This window comes from Girardinichthys multiradiatus, chromosome 19 (genome assembly GCF_021462225.1).
Source record: "Girardinichthys multiradiatus isolate DD_20200921_A chromosome 19, DD_fGirMul_XY1, whole genome shotgun sequence".
In the NCBI taxonomy this organism is placed as follows: Eukaryota; Metazoa; Chordata; class Actinopteri; order Cyprinodontiformes; family Goodeidae; genus Girardinichthys; species Girardinichthys multiradiatus.
The window spans coordinates 14193804-14216973 of NC_061811.1; the positions used below are offsets into that span (position 1 = coordinate 14193804).

Sequence of the window (23170 nt, forward strand, 5' to 3'; positions counted from 1 at the left end):
GTTTCAAAAACGTCAGATTCCCTCCCAAGACGTTTGAGAATTTATCACTGCAATGAAAGATTTTTGAAAGGGCGCTGTTGTTTGTAGGCGTTCTGAAATGTCTATGTAATGTGAAAGATGTAAAACAATGCGGTGCTTAAATGGGTCAGTGGAGTAGAGTACAAAGGGCACTCCCTTTCACCAAGGCCTTTAGAGACTCTCCAAGCAGATACCAGTTGCATGGCACAGAGCAGGTATGAGTTCAGAATCACAGGTGCATCTCAATAAATCAGTTATTTGTTCGTTCGTTCGTTCGTCGTCTTCCGCTTATCCAGGACCGGGTCGTGGGGGCAGCAGACTCAGCAGAGACGCCCAGACGTCCCTCTCCCCAGACACCTCCTCCAGCTCCTCCAGGGGGAGCCCAAGGCGTTCCCAGGCCAGCCGAGAGACATAGTCCCTCCAGCGTGTCCTGGGCCGTCCCCTGGGCCTCCTCCCGATGGGACGTGCCTGGAACACCTCCCGAGGAAGGCGTCCAGGAGGCATCCGGTATAGATGCCCGAGCAACCTCAACTGGCTCCTCTCGATGTGGAGGAGCAGCGGCTCTACTCCGAGCTCCTCCCGGATGGCCGGGCTCCTCACCCTATCTCTAAGGGAGTGCCCGGCCACCCTACGGAGGAAGCTCATTTCAGCCGCTTGTATCCGGGATCTCGTTCTTTCGGTCATGACCCAAAGTTCATGGCCATAGGTGAGGGTAGGAACGTAGACCAACCGGTAAATTGAGAGCTTTGCTTTTCAGCTCAGCTCTCTCTTCACCACAACGGACCGGCACAGTGCCCCCATTACTGTGGCAGCCGCACCGATCCGTCTGTTGATCTCCCGCTCCATTCTTCCCTCACTTGTGAACAAGACCCCGAGATACTTAAACTCCTCCACTTGAGGCAGGAACTCCCCTCCAACCTGAAGAGGACAAGCCACCCTTTTCCGGTCGAGTACCATGGCCTCGGACTTGGAGGAGCTGATCCTCATCCCAGCCGCTTCACACTCGGCTGCGAACCGCCACAGCGCATGCTGTAGGTCTTGGCTAGAGGGGACCAGCAGGACCACGTCATCCGCAAAAAGAAGAGACAAAATCCACTGGTCCCCAAACCTGACCCCCTCCGGCCCTTGGCTGCGTATACAAATCCTTTCCATTAAAGTTATGAACAGGACCGGTGACAAAGGGCAGCCCTGCCGGAGTCCAACATGCACTGGGAACAGGTCCGACTTTGTGCCGGCAATGCAGACCAAACTCCTGCTCCGCTCGTACAGGGACCGGATGGCCCCTAATAAAGGGCCCCCAATTCCATACTCCTGGAGCACCCCCCACAGGGCATCACGAGGGACACAGTCGAATGCCTTCTCCAGGTCCACAAAACATGTGAACCGGTTGGGCAAACTCCCATGAACCCTCGAGCACCCTGTAGAGGGTATAGAGCTGGTCCAGTGTTCCACAGCTGGGACGAAAACCACACTGTTCCTCCTGAAGCCGAGGTTTGACTATCGGTCGGACTCTCCTCTCCAATACCCTGGCATAGGCTTTACCAGGGAGGCTGAGGAGTGTGATCCCCCTGTAGTTGGAACACACCCTCCGGTCCCCCTTCTTATAAAGGGGGACCACCACCCCAGTCTGCCAGTCCAGAGGCACTGTCCCCGACCGCCGCGCAATGTTGAAGAGGCGTGTCAACCATGACAGCCCTACAACATCCAGACACTTGAGGTACTCAGGGCGGATCTCATCCACCCCCGAAGCCTTGCCAACGCGGAGCTTTTTAACCACCTCGGTGACTTCAGCCTGGGTGATGAAAGAGTCCAACCCCGAGTCCCCAGCCTCTGTTTCCACCACGGAATGCGTGATGGCAGGATTGAGGAGATCCTCGAAGTACTCCTTCCACCGCCCGATAATGTCCTCAGTCGAGGTCAGCAGTCTCCCGCCCCCACTATAAACAGTGTTGGCAAAGCACTGCTTCCCCCTCCTGAGGCGCCGGACGGTTTGCCAGAATCGCTTCGAGGCCAACCGGTAGTCCTTCTCCATGGCCTCACCGAACTCTTCCCAGGCCCGAGTTTTTGCCTCTGCCACAGCCCGGGCCGCAGCACGCTTGGCCTCACGGTACCCGTCAGCCGCCTCAGGAGTCCCACAAGCCAACCACAGCTGATAGGACTCCTTCTTCAGCTTATCAGCATCCCTTACTGCCGGTGTCCACCACCGGGGTCTGGGATTGCCGCCACGACAGGCACCGCAGACCTTACGGCCGCAGCTATGGGCAGCAGCATCGACAATAGATGCAGAGAACATGGTCCACTTGGACTCTATGTCTCCAACATCCCCCGGGTTCTGGTCGAAGCACTCCCGGAGGTGGGAGTTGAATACATCCCCGGCCGAGGGCTCCGCCAGGCGTTCCCAGCAGACCCTCACTATGCGCTTGGGCCTGCCAAGTCTGTCTGGCTTTCTCCTCCTCCAGCGGATCCAACTCACCACCAGGTGATGATCAGTGGACAGCTCAGCCCCTCTCTTCACCCGAGTGTCCAAAACATGTGGCCGAAGGTCTGATGATACGACAACAAAGTCGATCATCGACCTCCTGCCTAGGGTGTCCTGGTGCCAAGTGCACTGATGGACACCCTTATGTTTGAACATGGTGTTCGTTATGGACAATCCGTGACTAGCACAGAAGTCCAATAACAAAACTCGGATTCAGATCGGCCATTCCTCCCGATCACGCCTCTCCAGGTGTCACTGTCATTCCCCACGTGGGCGTTGAAGTCCCCCAGCAGAATAATGGAGTCCCCGGGAGGGGCACTATCCAGCACCCCCGACAGGGACGCCAAGAAGGCAGGGTACTCTGCACTACCACTCGGCCCGTAGGCTGAAATGATAGTCAGAGACCTCTCCCCAACCCGGAGGCGCAGGGATACAACCCTCTCATCCACTGGGGTAAACCCCAACACGAGACGGCTGAGCTGGGGGGCAACAAGCAAACCCACACCAGCCCGCCGCCTCTCCCCGTGGGCCACTCCAGAGTAGAAGAGAGTCCAACCCCTCTCAAGGAGATGGGTTCCAGAGCCCACGCTGTGCGTGGAGGTGAGCCCGACTATTTCTAGTCGATATCTCTCGACCTCCCGCACAAGCTCAGGCTCCTCCCCCCCCAGCGAGGTGACATTCCACGTCCCTAGAGCCAGCCTAAGCATCCGGGGATCGGGCCGTTGAAGTCTCCACCTTCGTCCGCCACCCAATCCTCTTTGCACCGGTCCCTCACGGGTCCCCCTGCAGGCGGTGGGCCCACTGGGGGCAGTTATATGTTTTAATTTTTTTTTTTTTTTTTTTTAAATTACTAAAACAGTTATTTGTTTTAGTAATTAAATTAAAAAAAAGTACAACTAATCTTGGATTCATTACAGGCAGTGATATATTTCAAGTATTTGCTTTTGTTAATATTGATTATGGCTTACAGCTGAGGAGAACCCAAATTTGAGTTTCTTAGAAAATATTACTTGTCATGGCCTACACGATCATAGGGTAGATTGCTGAATCGACAGGTTCTCACACATTCGACTAGTAGGGTAAGCCGCTAAAAGTCATTGCTAAAAACGATGACTCACAGAGTGCTGTAAGCAAGTATAGAAACAAAAGTTGAGTGGAAGGAAGAAGTGTGGTGAGAAAAAGGTGCAAAATCAGCAAGGATAAGCATATGATCAATAAGGATAGAGACAACCTTCAGGAGATTTTGAAGCAAAGTCCTTTTTTAGAGCGTTAACTAAACAGTTATGTTAGCAATCATCCCCATGATTGTGTAGCCTATAATTAAATATTGTTATTTTCTAAAAACTGAATTTGAGTTTCATTACTTCTAAGCCATAATCATCAAAGTTAACAGAAATAACTGCTTGAAAAAGATAACTTCCCAAAAGATAACTTTTTTAGTTGAATTACTGAAATAAATCAATGTTTGATGACTTTCTAATTGATTAAGATGCGCCTGTAGGAAGAATAAAGTTAAGGTAAGGTAAGTTTATTTATATAGCGTTTTTCAGCAACGAGACACTCAAAGCGCAGTACATACAATTACAATACAATCACAAAGCAAATAAACACAGATACAGACACAATAAAGAGGATTTAATTTTTTTAAGGGTTTATTGTTCATTTGACAATACAAAGAAACAATAAAAACAGGATTATAAACGGCACTTTGAGTAAAAACTACAATACAAATGTTTATAGAAAAGCTTCCCTAATAATTAAAAAAGAGACAAACAAAAATCAAAATAACAGACATCCTTATGTCAGTGTGCAAAAAAGTTTATACAAATAGAAACGCTTCCATAGGAGGTTACACCTCAAGATAAATTATTTAAATAGCATATATCTACACAAATGACATAAAACAAACAGAATAATTTATCAAAAAAGGCACAAGAAATACATATTGCAAAACATATTCAGAACATCTCTTTAATCCTTTCCTGTTTCTTGTACTAGAAAAATATCTTATATACAGAATATGAATGGTACTAAAGTCTTGCTTGTAAAACTGAAGCCAACAAATTTATACTCTGTTGCTAAAACAAGTGATTCTTGTGTTCTGCTGGCCTCAATAAAAAAGGATGAGGTAATATTTGTACATAAAGGGTTTGCTTTTCCCCCCTTTGTCAAAAACACTCAAACTCAGGCATACCTTCATGCACAATGTGCAGAAAACATGATAAATTAGTTTTTTACTCCCCGTAATTAGACGTAACTGCACATATTTAGAGGATGCTGACCATAAAAGGTTGCTCAGAATATTTAATGAAAGAAAGATGTAGAGAAGAGCTAGACTTAAATCCTCTATGAGGAAACAAAAGAAAGAAATTGAAAGAAAAGAGACTGGCCTTCACTGCGATACAGATGTTAAGACAAGGTTTTCTGATCTTTTGTCTTCCATGCTCTCCTACTCGCAGCCTTTCTTTCCTGAGAAGAGAAATGTTTGGGCCAGCCCTATGTCTCTGTTACAGACCAGGCGTTATGTCTGTAACCACCGGTGTGAGGGGGGTCACCGGACAAATTTAAATTAAATTTAAATTTAATTGTCTTCATTGCTATTCTTTTTTGGTGTCACACATACACAAAAAAACACAACATTCACTCTCTTCAGTACTAACAGTCATTCCTTACTTTCCACAGTCCCTCAACAGTTCCTTCACAGGGGGCTACTTTCTTTTTTTTTTTTACCCCACCCTTTTACCCCTGTCCTTTACTGCTTTCTTCATTCTGAGTACTGTATCATTCAGTCCACAGCAGATGAATGTTAATGCTCAAAATTAGTATAAAAATGTAAAAACTGCTTTCTTCCCTTTGCTCCCTCATCCACAGAGGAATAACAGTTCAGGTGTGCAAAGTAATAATGTGTGGCCCTCTTCTGATGCAGATCAATGCAGACAGACTGAGAGTCGATTTCTTCTTAGCAGGGCTGCACTTGCAATTTGAGTTTTGTGCAGAGTTAACTTTTCCTTTTTATTTGGCTTCGACTCCTGAGGTCCCTTTACCCTCTTTGCTCGATTGTTCAACATACCTCCAATGTGCATTTCTCAGAGGACAAATAAGTAAAACTGAAACTGATGCAAACCTGCGCTGATACATTCTTCCAGAAGGCTCTGGGGTGTAATTACAAATCTGGAAGATAAAACAAAGGAAAATATGTAAGAAAAGTTTAAATGATTAAAATTAGTTTTGAACTACATAACCTTCATACATATTCTTACCTCTACATTCATATTTGAGGTCTGAGAAGTAAACCATCTCCTGAGAAAAGACGTACAGGCCTAGTCGGCCACCAGCATAAGTCTTGTCATAAATATTTCCAGAATCAGCCATGATTCTCTTGCCTTCATACATGACCACTCTGAAAGATAAATACAATCATATACTGTAAGGCTAGTGAAATTTGGGTAACAATTATACAATTTTGCACACAAATCAGGTTTTGAGCTCACCTAATAAGTCCAGTCTTGGGTCTGTGTGTTAGGTGCCATCTATAGGCAGTAAAGTCTTTCCAGCCAATGTTCTTGGGGTCATGCCACAGAGTGCGAACCTGAAAATCAAGAGTTGCGAGGATTCATATGAGAATAGCCACAGACATTGCATCCTGCCTCGAAACCTGAGTCAGAATATGCTCTCACCTGTCCTGGGGTGTCTCCGGTGTGCCACAGAGCATTTCTGAGGTGCTCTCCAGGCCCTGTGGTGGAGTTCACGACTTTGATTGACAAACCAGAGTAACCTTGAGCTCTAGTGGGCGTGTGGGACCAGTAGGTCTGTGTGATCTGTTTCCACATCACTGTGTAGAAACGGGAACTGGACTGGTAGCCGAACACAAATCCGGCATAGTCATCGTCTCTGTCCGTGTTGACGAAGAACGTTCCACTGAAATCCACGGCATTGAACTCATCATAACCTGAAGTGGAATGAGCAAGGTTTAGGACAGCCACTACTCGTCGCCTGTGTAACTGCTGCAACATGTTTCTCTGTGTGTTACATACCAACAGCAATGCCAGGGTCGCAGTTGACAGTCTGCACCAGCTCCTTGCCTTGATGCCTCACCACCCAGTTGGGGTCAATCTGAGAGGTCCCTTTGGGATCCAAGGGAACCATTTGGAATCTGCGGAAGTCTGTTTCACTGATGGCAAAGTTCTCAGGGCAAACATCATGGATGTCCAGGACATTATCTTGGTCAAAATCATCCTTGCAAACATCTCCACGGCCATCACCTGCAAGGAAAGTTTGGACATGTAATTTGAAAAATGAGAACAAAGACCCTTAAATTCTTACACATAAGAGGGGTGGTACCACTTTTTTGGAAAGCTTACCATCCGAGTCCAGTTGATCTGGGTTAAAGGCAAGTCGGCAATTGTCTTTATCATCAGGAATGCCGTCATTGTCATCATCATGGTCACAGGCATCTCCTTTGCCGTCTTTGTCATGGTCTGCCTGGTTGGCGTTGGGGATATAGGGGCAGTTATCCAAGTTGTTCTGGTGACCATCCTCGTCAATGTCCTGGTTGTTATCGCATTTGTCTCCAATACGATCTGAATCAGAGTCGGTCTGTGAAAGAACCACATTCATTCATTTTATGACAAGGTCTCCCAAAGAGAAGCTGTTCTTTTTCATCTGTCTATTTATGAGAGGTGTCATCCTGAGAATAAATGCTTCCCCTTGTTTTCAGGTATGCAAGCAATGCTCAGAACAGACACATCTCGTATTTTAGCAAATAGGGCGGATTTGAAGGCATTCATGCAAAAATGCATTTACCTGATCTGGGTTGTGCTCGAGAGGACAATTATCACAGTGATCTCCCACACCATCCCTGTCTGTGTCTCTCTGGTCAACATTGTACACATATGGGCAGTTGTCATTTTCATTCAGAATGCCTGTTAAGAAAAATACATTTTTATTTTTACCATAAACTTTCTTTCTAACTAATTGGTTTGAGTTTGCAGAGATTACTTACCGTCACCATCAATGTCGACAGCACAGGCATCACCCTCTCCATTGTTGTCTGTGTCTGTTTGGTCAGTATTAGCCTCAAACACACAGTTGTCACAGCGATCGCCAACATCGTCCCTGTCTGCATCATACTGGGCAGGGTTGTAAACTCTGGGACAGTTATCCTAGTTTCATGGAAAAATAACATCTTAATAAGTAAAATGGGTCATGACTGAAGGAGCTTATATTTATAGGAAAAATTCTTTGTTTTTCCATCATTTTTCTTATTTTGGTTAATATATAATATTCCACTAGTATTTAGCATTGCATTTTTCTTGCCCAACTTTCCAAATCCACAAAAAAAGAATTATGGGCAACCAGCCACCTCTTCCTCAGTTCTGGCTTTATGTGAAAATTATAGTACATTGTCCCTCTGCTACTGACTTTCCACTTTTGGTGAAAGCACACAAACTGAAGCACTGTGCATTCCTGTTGCCCAGAGGAAGGGTGGCTGCTGTTGATTGCTATGTATGGTCTCTAAGGAAAGCAGAGTTTTGGGCTAAAAATACTCCCAGATTACTCACCCTATCATCGGGGATTCCATCATTGTCATCATCATGGTCACATTCATCCCCAAGGCCATCTTTGTCATGGTCTTCCTGGCCAGAGTTGGGAAGGTTGGGGCAGTTATCCTACAAAGGATCAAAAGAGAGGTTAAGAAAGCAATCAAGATAATAATATGGTGCTTATAGGTCATAACAGCCTTTGGTGTTTGTGTCCATGTGGGGTATGGTTACCTTTTTGCAGTGATAAGTGGCGTTCTCCACACATGGCAGATCAGTGTTAGGCCATCCATCCAGGTCACTATCCTCTCCGCAAATCCGCCCATTCCCAGCATATCCTGGCTTGCATTCACAGCGGAACATTGACTCAGAGTAGACGCCCAAATATATGCAGTTTGCATTTTTATGGCAGTTGTGGCTACTGTCCTTGCAAGGGTTGCGGGGAGTGCAAACCTGAAGAAAATATAAAGCGTTAAAAAATGCAAGCTGTGGAAGTACGAGCAAAAACCACAGATAATAATAACAACAAACAATTCACACCTGTTTTTTAGCAATTGCCTGTTCCACCCCTCTTCCAAAAGGTTGGGGACCAGAGAAACGGGCAGGGCAGGGAAGGCAGTTGTAACCTGGTTCAGTGTTCTCACAACGATGGATTCCGTTATGAGTAAGACAAGCATCTGGGACCTCTTTGCATTCATCAATATCCATGCAGGAGATCCCATCACCGGTATAGCCAAGTGGGCACTTGCCACACTCGAATGAGCCATCAGGGAAGCTGGTGCACTTTGTGCCAGGGAAGCATGGGTTGGAAAGACAGCCATCTGTGTGCAAACATAGTGTTCAATTTTTAAAAGAATATAGTTGACGATGATGTACTTTGTTTTGGTTGTAAAGCAGAGACACATACCAATAGGGCAGTCCTCTTTGTTGCAGACTTGAACCATGGTGGAATCACCAACACAATCTTTTCCACCGTATTTGGGCACAGGGTCATTACAGAGATGTTTTCTTGTTTGAATTCCTCCACCACAGGTTGCAGAGCAGGTATCCCATGGTGACCAAGGTCCCCATCCTCCGTTAACTGCAAAATTGAAAGCCATGTTGATGATTCAGCACAAAAAAATAAAGTAACAAACTCAACAACTTTGGTGTTGGCGTCTAACTCACTGGGGCAGGGCGACAGTTGGCAGACTTTGGTGTGACGTCCTTCTCCCTGGCAGTCTCTGCCACCCATCTGTGGTGTGGGGGAGTTGCAGAGGCGGATCTGTGTCATGACCCCTTCACCACAGGTCACAGAGCATGAAGACCAGGGCGACCAGTGGCTCCAGCCACCGTCCTGTTTGACTGTAAAGCAAAGCATGCACCATTATTTCACTACATTCTCAAATTGTGGAAAAGGACCAGTTTTACGAACGCTCTGTGGCTTACAGCGCTTGTCGCATTCCTGCGGGTAGCAGTCACGGGTCTGGACAGAGGTGCCCTCACACTTGCTGTTGATGCGGTCACAGGAGCGTCCACGCTGCTGGATGCCACGGCCACAAGTCACAGAACAATGGGTCCAATCAGACCAGGCGGACCAGCCATCCTCTGCATAGTCACTCGCTGTAGAGGCAAACATAAAGTTTGAAAATACTTATTAAGATACTAGGAAAGAAAATCTGATTTAATGGGACTTATTAAGAAACTTACGTGTGCCACAACGAGGGCAGCATTCTCCATCAGGCACAGTGGCGTTAGCACAGGGGATGAGAGGACAGGAGATTTTTCGACACACGGTTGCAGAGTTCTGGATAGTAAAATAGTTTAATGAGTACAGATGTAATGCGTAATACAAAACAATACCTAGCTCCAGATCCCAGTCTAATTGCTGCATTCCAGAAAGGAATGATCTTATTAGATATGTAACACACCTGCTGTGTGTATGAAGAACCTGCAGGGATCTTGATTAGTACTGTCCTGCTAACAGCCAAAATAATATCACAGTACATGATTAGCCTTCACGAGAAGAACCCCATGCTGCTTTAATAATAATTTTAGACATAATGTTACTGCTTTCAAACTGGGTAACTGTAATCATCACTGTCATGACATTTCTGCAGCAGGCAGCTGACTCCAAGGTTGTGTAGAGGTTGCATTCCTGGAGGTGTTCTCACACTCACCTGACAGGTGCACTCTGTGCAGCCATCCACTGTCCATTCATCTTTGTCCTTGTGCACAATGCCGTTATGGATGCAGACTCCACTGTGAATGTTCATCTGATTTATCAGTGACTGGCTATCTGTATGCTGGGGGAATAAAAAAAGAGAGCATGAGAATGAGTTGCTTGTGACAGAGCATGGAAAAGTTTTGCTTTGCCAAGGTTCCAGTACAAATGAATCACTGATTAAGACATTGCTGGAATCTAGCGGAGCACTGCAAATGTGACCAATGGGCCAAATATTTGTGTATTCACAGAGGTCTCATTAAGGATTTGGCTGGAGACAGCCATTACGGCGACAAGTGGCTACGCACTTGAAATGCGTTAATTCAAAGCAGAAGACAGGAAAAGAGAGAGTGAATGAAAAAAAAAAAAAAAGAACAGACACTGTGGCCCCCCTGAGCTTACCACTTTTTGGAGTTCATTTGACAGCTGCTTAACAATCACATTGAGTCCCCTGAGCTCCTTAAACATGCTGGCGATGTCCTCACACGAGAAACCGCAGACAGTCTGCAGATCTGGTGGAAAAGAGGCCAATGAATTAGCTCAGGTTTTTAAGAAGAATAGTTATTAGTAGAGTAAAGGCTCTGACATTGCTGCTAACAGAGGAGATGTCTCACCTTTGGATTTGTGACCAGTATAATCTGTCCTAATGGCAGGGCTGGAACCATTGACTGGGTTGTCCAGGGTCATCACCTGTGTTAAGGCAGCTGTAGGTAGATAAGAGGAGAGGGGAACGATTTTGATTCACAGCTTTGTAATCAACTTTGATGTATTTTGCATGAATGGCATCAGTCCAGCATCTATATACTGTGGTTTTTAATGCTGTCTCAATTTAAGGTAGTCTTAATACCAAAAAAAGGTGATAAAAATGCTCTGTTATGCTTTCAGTCATATAATAAGGATTTTTATCATATTTTAAAGAATGTTGATTATGTCATGTTTTGCTGACTATGTTATAAAGAAGATACTTTTCTTCCCTTGATCAAGTACTCCTGCCGCTCCCTTATAGAATAGCGCCCTGGGCAGTGAGCAATATTCCCTATATCAAAAAGCACCACTGATAATCAAGGTAGCTTTGTTCTACATATTGCATGTTTTTCAGTCTTACCTCCGCTTTTACACCCCTTATTGGTCAGTATGGCGTCTAGAGTGGTTCCAAAGACAAAATGGACATTCTGAAGCACTCCCTTCAAAAATAATAGAAATAAAACTATTTTAGGTCTATGCCATTTATTTAGTATTAACAGGTATTTAATTTTAGTAGGAATGTTGATCTTCTTACCATAAACTTGTCCTTTGCTGCTCCTTTTCCAATCCTGAGTCTGGCTCTGTCTGCCACCTCTCTAGACAACAAAGTCTGGATTGGCATATCCAGCTCTGACACATTGATCTCTTCACAGCCCACAAAAAGCTGTGCCCTGTCCTCCTGGACGAACAGCGTGAGGTTCTTCCAGTGTCCATTGGCCAAGCCGGCATCCTCAATGGAAACCACCTGCAACTGTCTCTCGGTGGAGTAGACCAGGTCAAGGGTGTTTGCCTTCCCATTGGAAATGATCTCGAAGAGGGGTCCGGATCCGTCGGTTTTCTCAACAGTCAGCAAACTGCCTCTGGTTTTCTTGAACTGCTTCAGGTTGAGCAGGAGGAGAAAGCCCCTCTCGGCCTGGATGGAATCGAGGAGGTCCCTGAAGGATGCGTCGGGGACTGGGGGGATCAGGTCTGCGTTCAGAACCTTGTATGCAGGGCTGTAAGGGTCTGCACCTTTGACCAGAGTCACTCCGTTATGTCTTTTGCTCACCCTCGCCAGCTCAAATAGGTCATACACACTGTTATCATCTCGACTCTCTGTAGTCAAACAAAACAAAGGCATTGTAAAATGTCTTGCTCTTTAGGACAAAATGTATACAAAAATAATGATAAACACAAAAGAAATGAACACTTCACTCTGCAGATTTATTACTAAATAAGTAGGAGCGCCATTACACCCCATAAAAAAGCATTTTATTCCATTTTTACCTGCCAATCTGGCACCCTCACAAATTCCAAGTACCAGCAGAAAAAGGATGCCGCACAGCATCATCTTGAAGTCTTAAAAAAGCTCCTATTCCGACCAAAGGAGACAAATTACTTTACACATTCAAACCAAATATGAACTTCAAAGGTAAGAAACAATGACAAAATAATACTAACCTTTCAATAAAAGTTGTTCAAAAATATTAAAAATCAAAAGAAAAATCCTTCTTTCAAATATTTTATTTCCTCTTCTAAGCGTTTAATTTGATAGTTGGAAGGTCTCCTTTTTTTTTTTATCCCGGTGCCTCCACTGATTCCACTGACCTGCGCTTCTCTCTTAACTTGTATTTAAACGCTTTAAGGACATTCCTGAGCTCCTGTTTGGACCAATCAGAATGCAGCGGCAGAGACAGAAAAGGGACGGGCTTGTTATCTTACCTCACATCCAGTCAGATGAATATCCGAGACGCACAGAGGGCTCTGCAAGAAAAAAAAAAAAAAAAAAAAAAAAACCGACGCATTCCGGAGCTGAATTTCCATCACCAGACAAATATTTCATCCACGCACCAAAGCCAAGACTTGGTGGTTTCCGGTCAGATAAAAGCTATAGGGTTAACAGATTCAATGATGAAATATTGTTTTATTCCACTATCAGAAAACATAGATTGTTGATTTGAACTGATTCAGAATTAAGAAAAAGACCGTAAAGGGAGATGATCCCGCACAGATGAATATCTGTGTGAATCACACTGTGATAAAATCTTAAATATTAAAGCTTCGTTTCTCGACCTAAATGTTTTACTTTCCAGATTTTATTTTAAATCGCTTTATTTCTGTCAACCAAAGTGCTGCTTTCATGACGGTTTCAGTCAAAATTTACATCTTGTTATATATAGTTTGGCCACTAGGGGACTCATTGAGTAAAGAACACAGTGTGCTGGTCTTAGAAGAGGAGATGGAACAATATTGTCTTTTGGTACGTCTGTTACAAAAAACACGTGTGAGCAACATTTAAAAGAATGTATAGCTGTGTCATGCAAGTAAATTACAAAAAAAAAAAAGCTGATTATCCAATAAGACAAATATAAAAAGTATTAATTCAAGCCACAAAATACCACATGCACATGTTTATAGAAGAGTGTGGCATATTCTAAAAGAATAATCAGATCATGTTTAAAATTATATGTTCGTAAATTAGTAAAATACATTATATAACATGTTTTAGAATGTAATACAATAATTGAATGTAATGTAATAAAAAAACGTATAGACAAGTAAGAATCATATTAATAAGGTTCCATTTTCACTATATATCATTCTAATGAACTTTTCTTAACTTTAACTCAAAGTAATTGAAGGACTGAGAGCTATTTCTTTTACGCAAATCATAAAACACAACCATATGACAGCAATGTAGTTTAAAAATGCCTCAATCTGATTTAGGTAAAAAAAAAAAAAAGACCTGTAATATGTCCAAAGTACTGGACAGCAAGAACTTACAGATTATAGCTGTTAACACAGATGATTCAACCAATCCAAAATTGCTTTGCTGTAACCAGTGGAGGTTTTTGTTTTTTATTACTTTAATTAGATGCTTATTCTTTGAATCTGTCTGTTTTTGGCATAATCTTCAATAAATTAAAACTGCAGGACAGGCCTACTCTAAAAAAAAACTGTCTTTACAGAACGAGGAAAATAAGCATCAAAATGAAACTATCAGTTCATATTTTTATTATAAATAAATTACACCTGTATCAATGTGTATTTTGCTTTGTATCACTATGGATAAGTGGTGGTTCTTGGCCAAATGGTGCCCACTTCTGTTTGCCCACTTAATCACACACAATCAAACTCAGATCTGCTCCTGTGAGTCCATTTTACAAAAACTAGGTTGTCAGCTACTTTATACATGCACATCATTAACATTAGTGTCTCAATTTGCTTAACATCTTTTAGAAAATACCACATTCAGAGATGTTTTGTTTATACTGCCGAGAATGACAATTAAATATAAACTATTTCTAATGAATGCATTAATCAGAAGGCATGTCATGTAGCAAAGCGCCTTTAAGCTCTACCAAACTAATAGTAAACAAGCAGCAAAGCCAATTAAGTTTAATTTGGACAGGAGAAAATAAACAACTAACTGTAATAAGCAAGTCTTTAACTCCAAATTTTAACTTGGGCAAAGCTATACATTTGTTTTTTTGCCATTTACGTGAAAACAAAACTTTTTGGACTAGTCAAATTTAATTCAATTGCATTTTAAAATAAGAGAAGGCTAACTCAGACAACTAAACTAATTGAACAACTCAAACATTTTAGACTCAAATAGAACCCACAGCAGTTGTTTTTCTTTTTTAATACTTTAATTCCTTGTTAATCTTTGTGTTTAAATGTGAAAATAAGAAGCCATGGAGCTCTTTAAACCTATGCTTCAGTTTCTTAGAAATCCTGACATTGCTGCTCTGCAAGGGGTTAAAGTTCATGGTTGGGCATTTAACCTCTGGCTTCTTCCCTCTCCCTCTGTCTTTTTCCACCAGCGAGTGAAGACAGATTTCTTGACAGAGGCTTTATTCAGTTTCTCCTTCGTTTTTTCTGTGGAAATCGGTGTTTGCCATCGCACCAGCTTGTGGACCTGTGGATGCAGAGGAAAGCTGGAAAGAGTTAGTGTGTGACTGAGACGAAAAGCTTTTGGGGAGACGGGAGAACACATAGACGCCTGCACGCTGGGATGATTTGTGCTGAAAAAACGTAGGGGGGGCCGCCTGTCTAAAAATAGGCGTAGGCGGTGGGCTTCTTCTGACTGTGATGAGATGCAACATGTGGGTGCCTGTTTCTCAGCCGTACGCAGGAGCACACGTTCCATTAGCAGCAGTGCTTCTGTGACATGTATGATTTACAACATGTAGAATTCACCTTGGTGAAACACTAGCCTGCAGGAAGTGATGAGGCAGTGGTGAGGTTTCGCAGGTTAGACTGTTATTCGAGTGGAAAATGGCTTCAGGGCTGTGAAATGGGATCAAGGTGGGACAGTTTAATGGGAAAAGATTTCTGGAGCTATCATAGGTAGGTGTGACCGGCCACATCCTTCTGTGGGCATTCCTGTGAGCTCACAGTGTGGGAAAAGACCTGCCAAGATCTAATAAATACCTGCTTAACAGAGCCAGAACGGAAACAGCCCATAGATAGCAAGTGTTTATCTTGACTGTGTTCCCCGGTATCTTCTTCCATCTTCTGGAGCTTAGGAACAATGTTAGTAGGTGGGAGTTTCAGTGCTTAATCACAGAAGATGTCCAGATCAGTCCAGACAGAACTAGCTCCTAATGTTTAGTCTTCTTTTACTTTTCTGTGGCAGCAACTGTAAAAAAATAATAATATATAAATTAACAGTTTTCTATTTCTGTTTTATTTTAGCTGGTTTAATTGCTAACCAATGGAGTATTTGTTTATACTTCAAACACGGTGAGAAACTTGTGTCTTAATATCTGTTTTTAGAAGCTCTTAGAAAAGCTACTTGAAACAAGCCAGACTGATATGTTTATGATGCTATCGGGATACCTAAAGCTACACTGGCACTGCTGTAAACCATCTTGTTGAATGAAAAACCTTAGACAAAATTTTTACTCTGCATTTCAAAATATTTCCAAAGGACCCACTCTTAGAGAAAATTCATAATTAGCTCAGACACATTACATTGATGTTAGAAATGTCTTCGATCACTGCATGTTGCAGCAATCGGTTCATAATATGAGCCACAACAACATTTAATTTCCCTTTGGAATTAATAAGGTATTTTTGAATTGAATTGAATTGAATATCCGGTTGTTGACAGTATTTGTAATTGGACATGTCTATAGAGGTGTTCAACCTATTTTCTTATTACATTAGGATCACAAACAGTTAGGAAACGGCAACAAAACTCCTACTGGAGTGTAGCATTTGTATGGATCCATATAGGCGTCACTGGGGATCAGTCCCATGGCAGCAGCACTCATGTCAGCAGTCACACCTTCTAACTACAAACTCCCTAAAATTGACTTAAAGAGCATTACAGACAGTCACAATCTCAGAAGTCAGTCTGTTTTCAGTTGCCCCATATCTTTGTTACATTGCAACCACTAATTTCTTTGAGAGATTTTGAGGGTTTTGTGCAATAGACCAACACAAAGAATCACATAGTTTTGATGTGGCAGGAAAATTATATGTGGTTTCAACGATGTTTAAAAAAAAATGTTTTCATTCCTCTTTACTCCTATACCCTTAATTAAAATCCAGTACAACCAAATGCATTTAGAAGTCACCTAATTAAGGTCTCATAAGTTAGCTAGAAGACATTACTGAACAAAGACCATCATAAAAATCAAGAAACATGGGGAAGAGGTCAGTGATAAAACTAAGGAGAATTTTAAAGCAGAGTTAGGTAATAAAACATTATCTAAAGCTTTCAAAATCTGACAAAGTGCTGGAAAAATGGACAGGGGTTGGAAAATTAATACAGCACATCAGGCCAAACACACCATCTCCCATGTGAAACATGTTCGTGGCAGCATCATGCTGTGGAGATGCTTTTCTACCACAAGGACACCGAAGATGATCAGAAATGATAGAAAGATGGATCGAGCTGAAAACATAGCAATTCCGGTAGAAAACAAGACTTCAAAATATTTAAGACTGAGGCAGAGGCTTGATGTCCAGTGGGACTACAACCCTAAATGTTCAACTAGAGCTACAATGGAGTGATTTTGATCTCATCTAACATTTATATGTTAGAATGTCCCAGTCAAAGTTCAGACCTAAATCCGAATGTCCGTGTAAGACTTAAACATCGATCTTTACAAAGGCTCTTCATCCAATCCAACTGAGCTTCAGCTATTTTACAAAAAAAGAGTACAAGGCACTAGGGTGGAGGACGCAAGGATCAGCACTATAATGCCATGCTAAGAGTCAGATATGATGATGACAACATTATTTTGGTGGACACACCAAACTACAAAGCAGTTTTTAAGTCTTCATATGCTATTAGATTAAGTTTACGCCCCAACCGGGCAACAACTGGATTCTACTAAGTAAACAAAAGTTTAATTTCAACAACACCATTTTAAAAACATTGGGAAGAAAACGGAAAATAGCTGTACAGTCATCCAGTTTGGTTAAGCCTGAATGTTTCTTCCAAGAAGAATAGAAGAAAAAAAACAAAAAAACAGCAAAATCATAGGATAATTACTGGGAATATTTGAGACAGCTACTGCTGCCAAAGGTGCTTAATCCAAGCACTAATTGAAAGGTTTCAATGCAAATCTGAGTCTGTTTCTGTGTTTTCATTGTATTTTGTGAATTCATAAGAAACATAAGACAATTTTTTTGAAAATGTTCTTTGTGCATGGATTTCTTGAGAAAACTGTGATACGCTGTAATAAAGAAATAATTAAAAGTTATCACTCTAACATGAGAGACAATAATTTCAGGTTTAAACGTTTTGTTGAAAATCGCTGAATATTTATTTGGAACTTGTGGTCCAATAAAGAAATGCCTCTGTTTATTCACACCAATCTGAACAAGCCTGTGAAGGATTTTTGCATCTTGAAAGTGGCATCAGGTTTATGTTTCTGACTGCATGGCCAAAGCATGCCTGCAATCCAATGATGGACAGTTTATAAGCTTCGCCTTAGGTGATAAATTACTCAATAAATCACACTGATGCATGGCAACTTTCACAAGAACTTTACCTTGACAACAGGTCAACAAACAGGTCAATCCCTGCAGTTTTTTTAAATTGAAGAGCAAGTGTTCAGTGGAAAAGTGAGAGAAAAACAACACGAGCATGTATTAACAGCTTTTATTTGGCAACCAGCCTTGCTTACATGCATGATCCTTTAACTTGTCCACCAAGAAACATGCCTAGTGGTGAAAGATTGTACAAGACATGAGTAAGACTGAGTAAGAGGCCCGTGTGGCAACAAGTCACGCACAGAACAAGATGAGTTAGAAGTTAGAAAATGTGGTCGTGGTCAAGGTGTTAACCAGCCAGCTTGTTAAAGTAATTGTAATCATGCTTACATCTTGTACCATCAACTGATTATTGAAATGGAATATCATGAAAAACTTTATTTCTTTAAGAAATTAAATTCTAAAGATGTAACTCATATAGTATACATATTTATTCACTTAAATGTTATGGTAGAAACATATGTCCAGCGCAATCATGGGTGTTACGGCTGGTGGCCGTATGTGTGTTTTGTTTTGTACCATAATTAACAGACTGGCCAGCCGATGTCGCTGAAAAGCGCCATTTTCCTCCGTGCTATTGGTACCGCTGTTTCTGATGGGATCGGATTTCTTCTTCGCTGGATACACTCTTCTTCGCTGTTCCTGACGGACTCGGATCTCCCTGCGCGCTCTGCACTCCTCCTGCTGGACGTCTCCGGGAGTTCATGTTGGACTATTCATTTCCTGATTCTTCCGAATTCGCCGCCAATCATTGAAGGGACTACATTATATAAACTTTCTGCACCTGCCACTAAAGGCAGCTGTGATTTTGACAGAACAGCTCGCCACTTCTGACTTTGGTGTTGTGAAACTTTGAAGCTTGGTTATTTTGTATGCTTACCTGCTTGTTGGGAAGTTTGGTTATTTTTGTGTGCTCACCTGCTTGATAACTCCATCTTGGCTCAGAGGAGTCTCTTTAAAGTTGATTGGGCTTTGTCTTGATTTGTTTGTTTGCTTGTTGTTAGCAGGGACGCTTTTGATTTAGGAAACTGTTGAATTAGTTTGTCCCTCCTTTTGGGGGATTATTTTTAGTTAAATTACTGATTGTTGTGTATTTTGTTAAATTTATAGTCTTTGTGTATTTTTTACCCCTTATTTCTTTATTTTCATACAGTTTGTACTTCGTTAAGTACCCTCCTTTTGTTTGTTTTGTTAAAAATAACTGAAACTGAAATAAAAATAAATAAATTACTCTTTCTTTCACAAAACCAATAACACGCAGTTTGAATGTTTACTTCCCCCTACCCCTAGACCAAGTGGGGTCGTAACAATGGGGAAGACTATGGGGATGAAGGCAGTGAGAGATGTCCGGAGAATGATTTGTGGTCTGCTTGCCTACAGCGGAGGTGCAATCCAGAGGGCTCCGTTGGCTGTGATGCTGGGCGGACAGGTAGTGCAGTAAGGAGGAAACCAGTCGGGGAAGTAATGATCCAGAGTCCACAGGAAGCTTAGAATGGAAAAGGTGAGTCCACAAATGATCATCAGAGTCCGGGCTGGTGTGAGGAATACCCTTGAAGAAGGGATACAAAGGAACGAAGGTTAGTGGAGGGAGAACACGAAAGCTCAGGCTTGGCTCTGAGGTAGCTAGACACTAGAACGAATACTCAGAATAACAAGAGGTGGCTTGTTGTTACCAGTGACGGTTAACACTCAGGGGCTACAACTGGCGATTGTGGCTCAGTTGGAAGAGTAGTTGTCTCGCAATCAAAAGGTTGTGGGTTTGATGCCAGCTTCCTTCTGCCATATGTCGATGTGCCCCTGGGCAAAGCACTTAACCTCAAGTTGCCTACCGATCTGTGTATCAGTGTAAGAATGTCTGAGTGCAATTGGGTGAACGTGGCTCTTGTGTAAAGTGCTTTGAGTGGTCTGTATGACTGGAAAGGCACTATATAAGTCCAGTCCATTAACTGTACCTTGTTTTAGGCCACTGCTGAACTGGAGACAATGAAGTATCTTACCTACTCTGAGGAGACTGGACTGGACTCCTCCCTGCTCCTCCAGACTCTGGGATGTTTTGGAGATGCTGATATCATTTTCCAGCAGGACTTTGCACCTACCCACACTGCCAAAAGTACAAACACCTGCTTGAAAGACCTTGAAATCACAGTGTTTTGTCACAGCAAACTGACCTCACCATGAGGTCCCCATGAGAATCCACAGGCTTACATTAAAAAGAAGGTGGGCGACACAATACCTAATAGTACAGACGAGCACAAAGTCACTATTACAGCAACACATAAAATAAACTTAAACACCTGAGGACTGCCCCAAACCAATCATTACCATGCCAAGCTGCTTTGTTTAGGTAAATCATACATAAACACCAATGACCAAGTATTCCTTGTATATAATTTATGGTACATTAAAATGATTTACCAAAGTCTGACATTTCTGCATTAAAATCCTTTTTTGTGGTCTTAGGTAATATTCTAATCTCCCGAGAAACTGAATGTTAGGATTTTATTAGTTAAAAGTCATAATCAAAATTGCCAGAAATAAATGCTTGACCGGAGTGTGTGTTCCAACTACAGGGGGATCACACTCCTCAGCCTCCCTGGTAAGGCCTACGCCAGGGTATTGGAGAGGAGAGTCTGACCGATAGTCGAACCTCGGCTTCAGGAGGAGCAGTGTGGTTTTTGTCCCGGCCGTGGAACACTGAACCAGCTCTATACCCTCTACAGGGTGCTCGGGGGTTCATGGGAGTTTGCCCAACCGGTTCACATGTGTTTTGTGGACCTGGAGAAAGCATTCAACTGTGTCCCTCGTGATGCCCTGTGGGGGGTGCTCCAGGAGTATGGAATCGGGGACCCTTTATTAGGGGCCATCCGGTCCCTGTACGAGCGGAGCAGGAGTTTGGTCCGCATTGCCGGCACTAAGTCGGACCTGTTCCCGGTGCATGTTGGACTCCGGCAGGGCTGCCCTTTGTCACTGGTCCTGTTCATAACTTTAATGGAAAGGATTTGTATATGCAGCCAAGGGCCGGAGGGGGTCAGGTTTGGGGACCAGTGGATTTCGTCTCTTCTTTTTGCGGATGACGTGGTCCTGCTGGTCCCCTCTAGCCAAGACCTACAGCATGCGCTGTGGCGGTTCGCAGCCGAGTGTGAAGAGGCTGGGATGAGCATCAGCTCCTCCAAGTCCGAGGCCATGGTACTTGACCGGAAAAGGGTGGCTTGTCCTCTTCAGGTTGGAGGGGAGTTCCTGCCTCAAGTGGAGGAGTTTAAGTATCTCGGGGTCTTGTTCACAAGTGAGGGAATAATGGAGCGGGAGATCAACAGACGGATCGGTGCGGCTGCCACAGTAATGGGGGCACTGTGCCGGTCCGTTGTGGTGAAGAGAGAGCTGAGCTGAAAAGCAAAGCTCTCAATTTACCGGTTGGTCTACGTTCCTACCCTCACCTATGGCCATGAACTTTGGGTCATGACCGAAAGAACGAGATCCCGGATACAAGCGGCTGAAATGAGCTTCCTCCGTAGGGTGGCCGGGCACTCCCTTAGAGATAGGGCGAGGAGCTTGGCCATCCGGGAGGGGCTCGGAGTAGTGCCGCTGCTCCTCCACATCGGGAGGAGCCAGTTGAGGTGGCTCGGGCATCTATACCGGATGCCTCCTGGATGCCTTCCTCGGGAGGTGTTCCAGGCTTGTCACACCGGGAGGATGCCCAGGGGACGGCCCAGGACACGCTGGAGGGACTATGTCTTTCGGCTGGCCTGGGAACACCTTGGGCTCCCCCTGGAGGAGCTGGAGGAGGTGTCTGGAGAGAGGGACGTCTGGGCGTCTCTGCTGAGTCTGCTGCCCCCGCGACCCAGTCCCGGATAAGCAGAAGACGACGAGTACGAGTACTTATTCTGTGGTGGAATACAGTCTAAACATACTTTTAGGTTCAATTAGAATATATTTAAAGTTTGACTTAAATGTTTTGCACTATGTTTGAAATTCAAGTGGATCTAATAATCCTCTCAACCTCACCTCAAAACTAGAGAGAAATTGGCTATATGAAAGAAAGGGATTAAAAAGGTCCGAACAGTCTGTCAGTTCTAGTAAGTAATATTAGATTGTTGCTGTTTATGGTCAGACATCAAGTTAGCCATTGTGCTTTTTGCATGCCAGCTATGAAGCTGTCCAGCTGGCAGTGAAATGCTCTTTGCTGTGTGTAACCCTTCTGCTGCCAAAAGCACCTTTTGACTAATGAGCTAACAAACAGAACCCATTTCACTCAGCTGTAAGAACTTAACTCAGGAATGCTGAAAACCCTTTTGACAAAAGAAGAAGGGAGTGTTTGGTTTGTGAGAAATCTTAGGCTTGTCATGTATCATGAGGTTCTGCTGGCCACACAAAGGGATGCTTACGTTTTAGAAATAGTGTCAAATATTTTTACAAGTAGCTGAAGGTTACAGAGTTCATTTTAAGATTTATAAAACTCTTAGCATATACTCTCATCGGCGGTACTCCCGTCGATGGTTCTTCTGGGGTTCCTGTGCTCGGGGGGGTCCTAGGATGTCTATGGCTTGGCTCTCCTCTGTATCTGTTCCTGGTCCTGCGGGGCAGGTCTGTGGCTCCTCACACTTGCTATTGCATATTTTTATGGAGAAACCTTGTATACACAAGCGCGCTCACACTCAGACCCACAGGTGTATACATCTTACATTCATAGTACCGTGTATTTTTTGGTAAAATAGCTGTTAATATGAATGTTTCCACAGGTGTAGAAGCAAACAGGGTGTTATCTTGTATTCTTGTCATCCTTCTTTCTCTCCTCCATTCTTTTCTCCTTCTCAGCCTTTTTCCTTTTTGCCCCACCTCTCTCTCTTTTGTGCTTCTTAAGTTTTTCCTTTTCGTTTCTGTCTCCGTGTCCGTAACCATGGAAAGAATACCAAAGCAGTTTCTAATAGAGTTTCTTTTATAAATTTCAAGTAGAGCTTTAAAGCGTGAGCTGTAATGCTCCACTTGTGAAAGTAAATCTGTTGGGCTTTTTCTTGGCACTCAGACAACAATTCTGAGCTCTCGGACAAGACATGATTAAGAAAAAAAAGAGACATCATCATTTATTTATGGTCATATGGACAAACACGCACACACAATTAATTCAACAATGTTTATGTATATACACTACCAGTCAAAAGTTTTAGAACCACTTTCTCATTCAATGGTTTTCTTTAT

At 43.2% G+C, this 23170-nt stretch overlaps 1 protein-coding gene across 1 annotated transcript; it reads right to left on the minus strand.

The window, feature by feature from the left end:
- Nucleotides 1-4131: 4131 nt before the first annotated feature.
- Nucleotides 4132-12585, minus strand: LOC124855701 (thrombospondin-1-like). Its single transcript, XM_047345709.1, has 22 exons — nucleotides 12425-12585; nucleotides 12251-12335; nucleotides 11520-12079; nucleotides 11346-11424; nucleotides 10855-10944; nucleotides 10643-10752; nucleotides 10197-10322; nucleotides 9727-9823; nucleotides 9466-9639; nucleotides 9205-9381; nucleotides 8945-9118; nucleotides 8578-8858; nucleotides 8272-8490; nucleotides 8059-8166; nucleotides 7500-7659; nucleotides 7301-7419; nucleotides 6859-7093; nucleotides 6532-6759; nucleotides 6175-6446; nucleotides 5989-6086; nucleotides 5758-5897; nucleotides 4132-5668 (listed from the first exon to the last, which is right to left on the minus strand). The coding sequence occupies exons 2-22, from the start codon at nucleotides 12312-12314 to the stop codon at nucleotides 5661-5663; spliced, it is 3519 nt and encodes a 1172-aa protein (XP_047201665.1). The 5' UTR covers nucleotides 12315-12335; nucleotides 12425-12585; the 3' UTR covers nucleotides 4132-5660.
- Between the last annotated feature and the right edge of the window lie 10585 nt (nucleotides 12586-23170).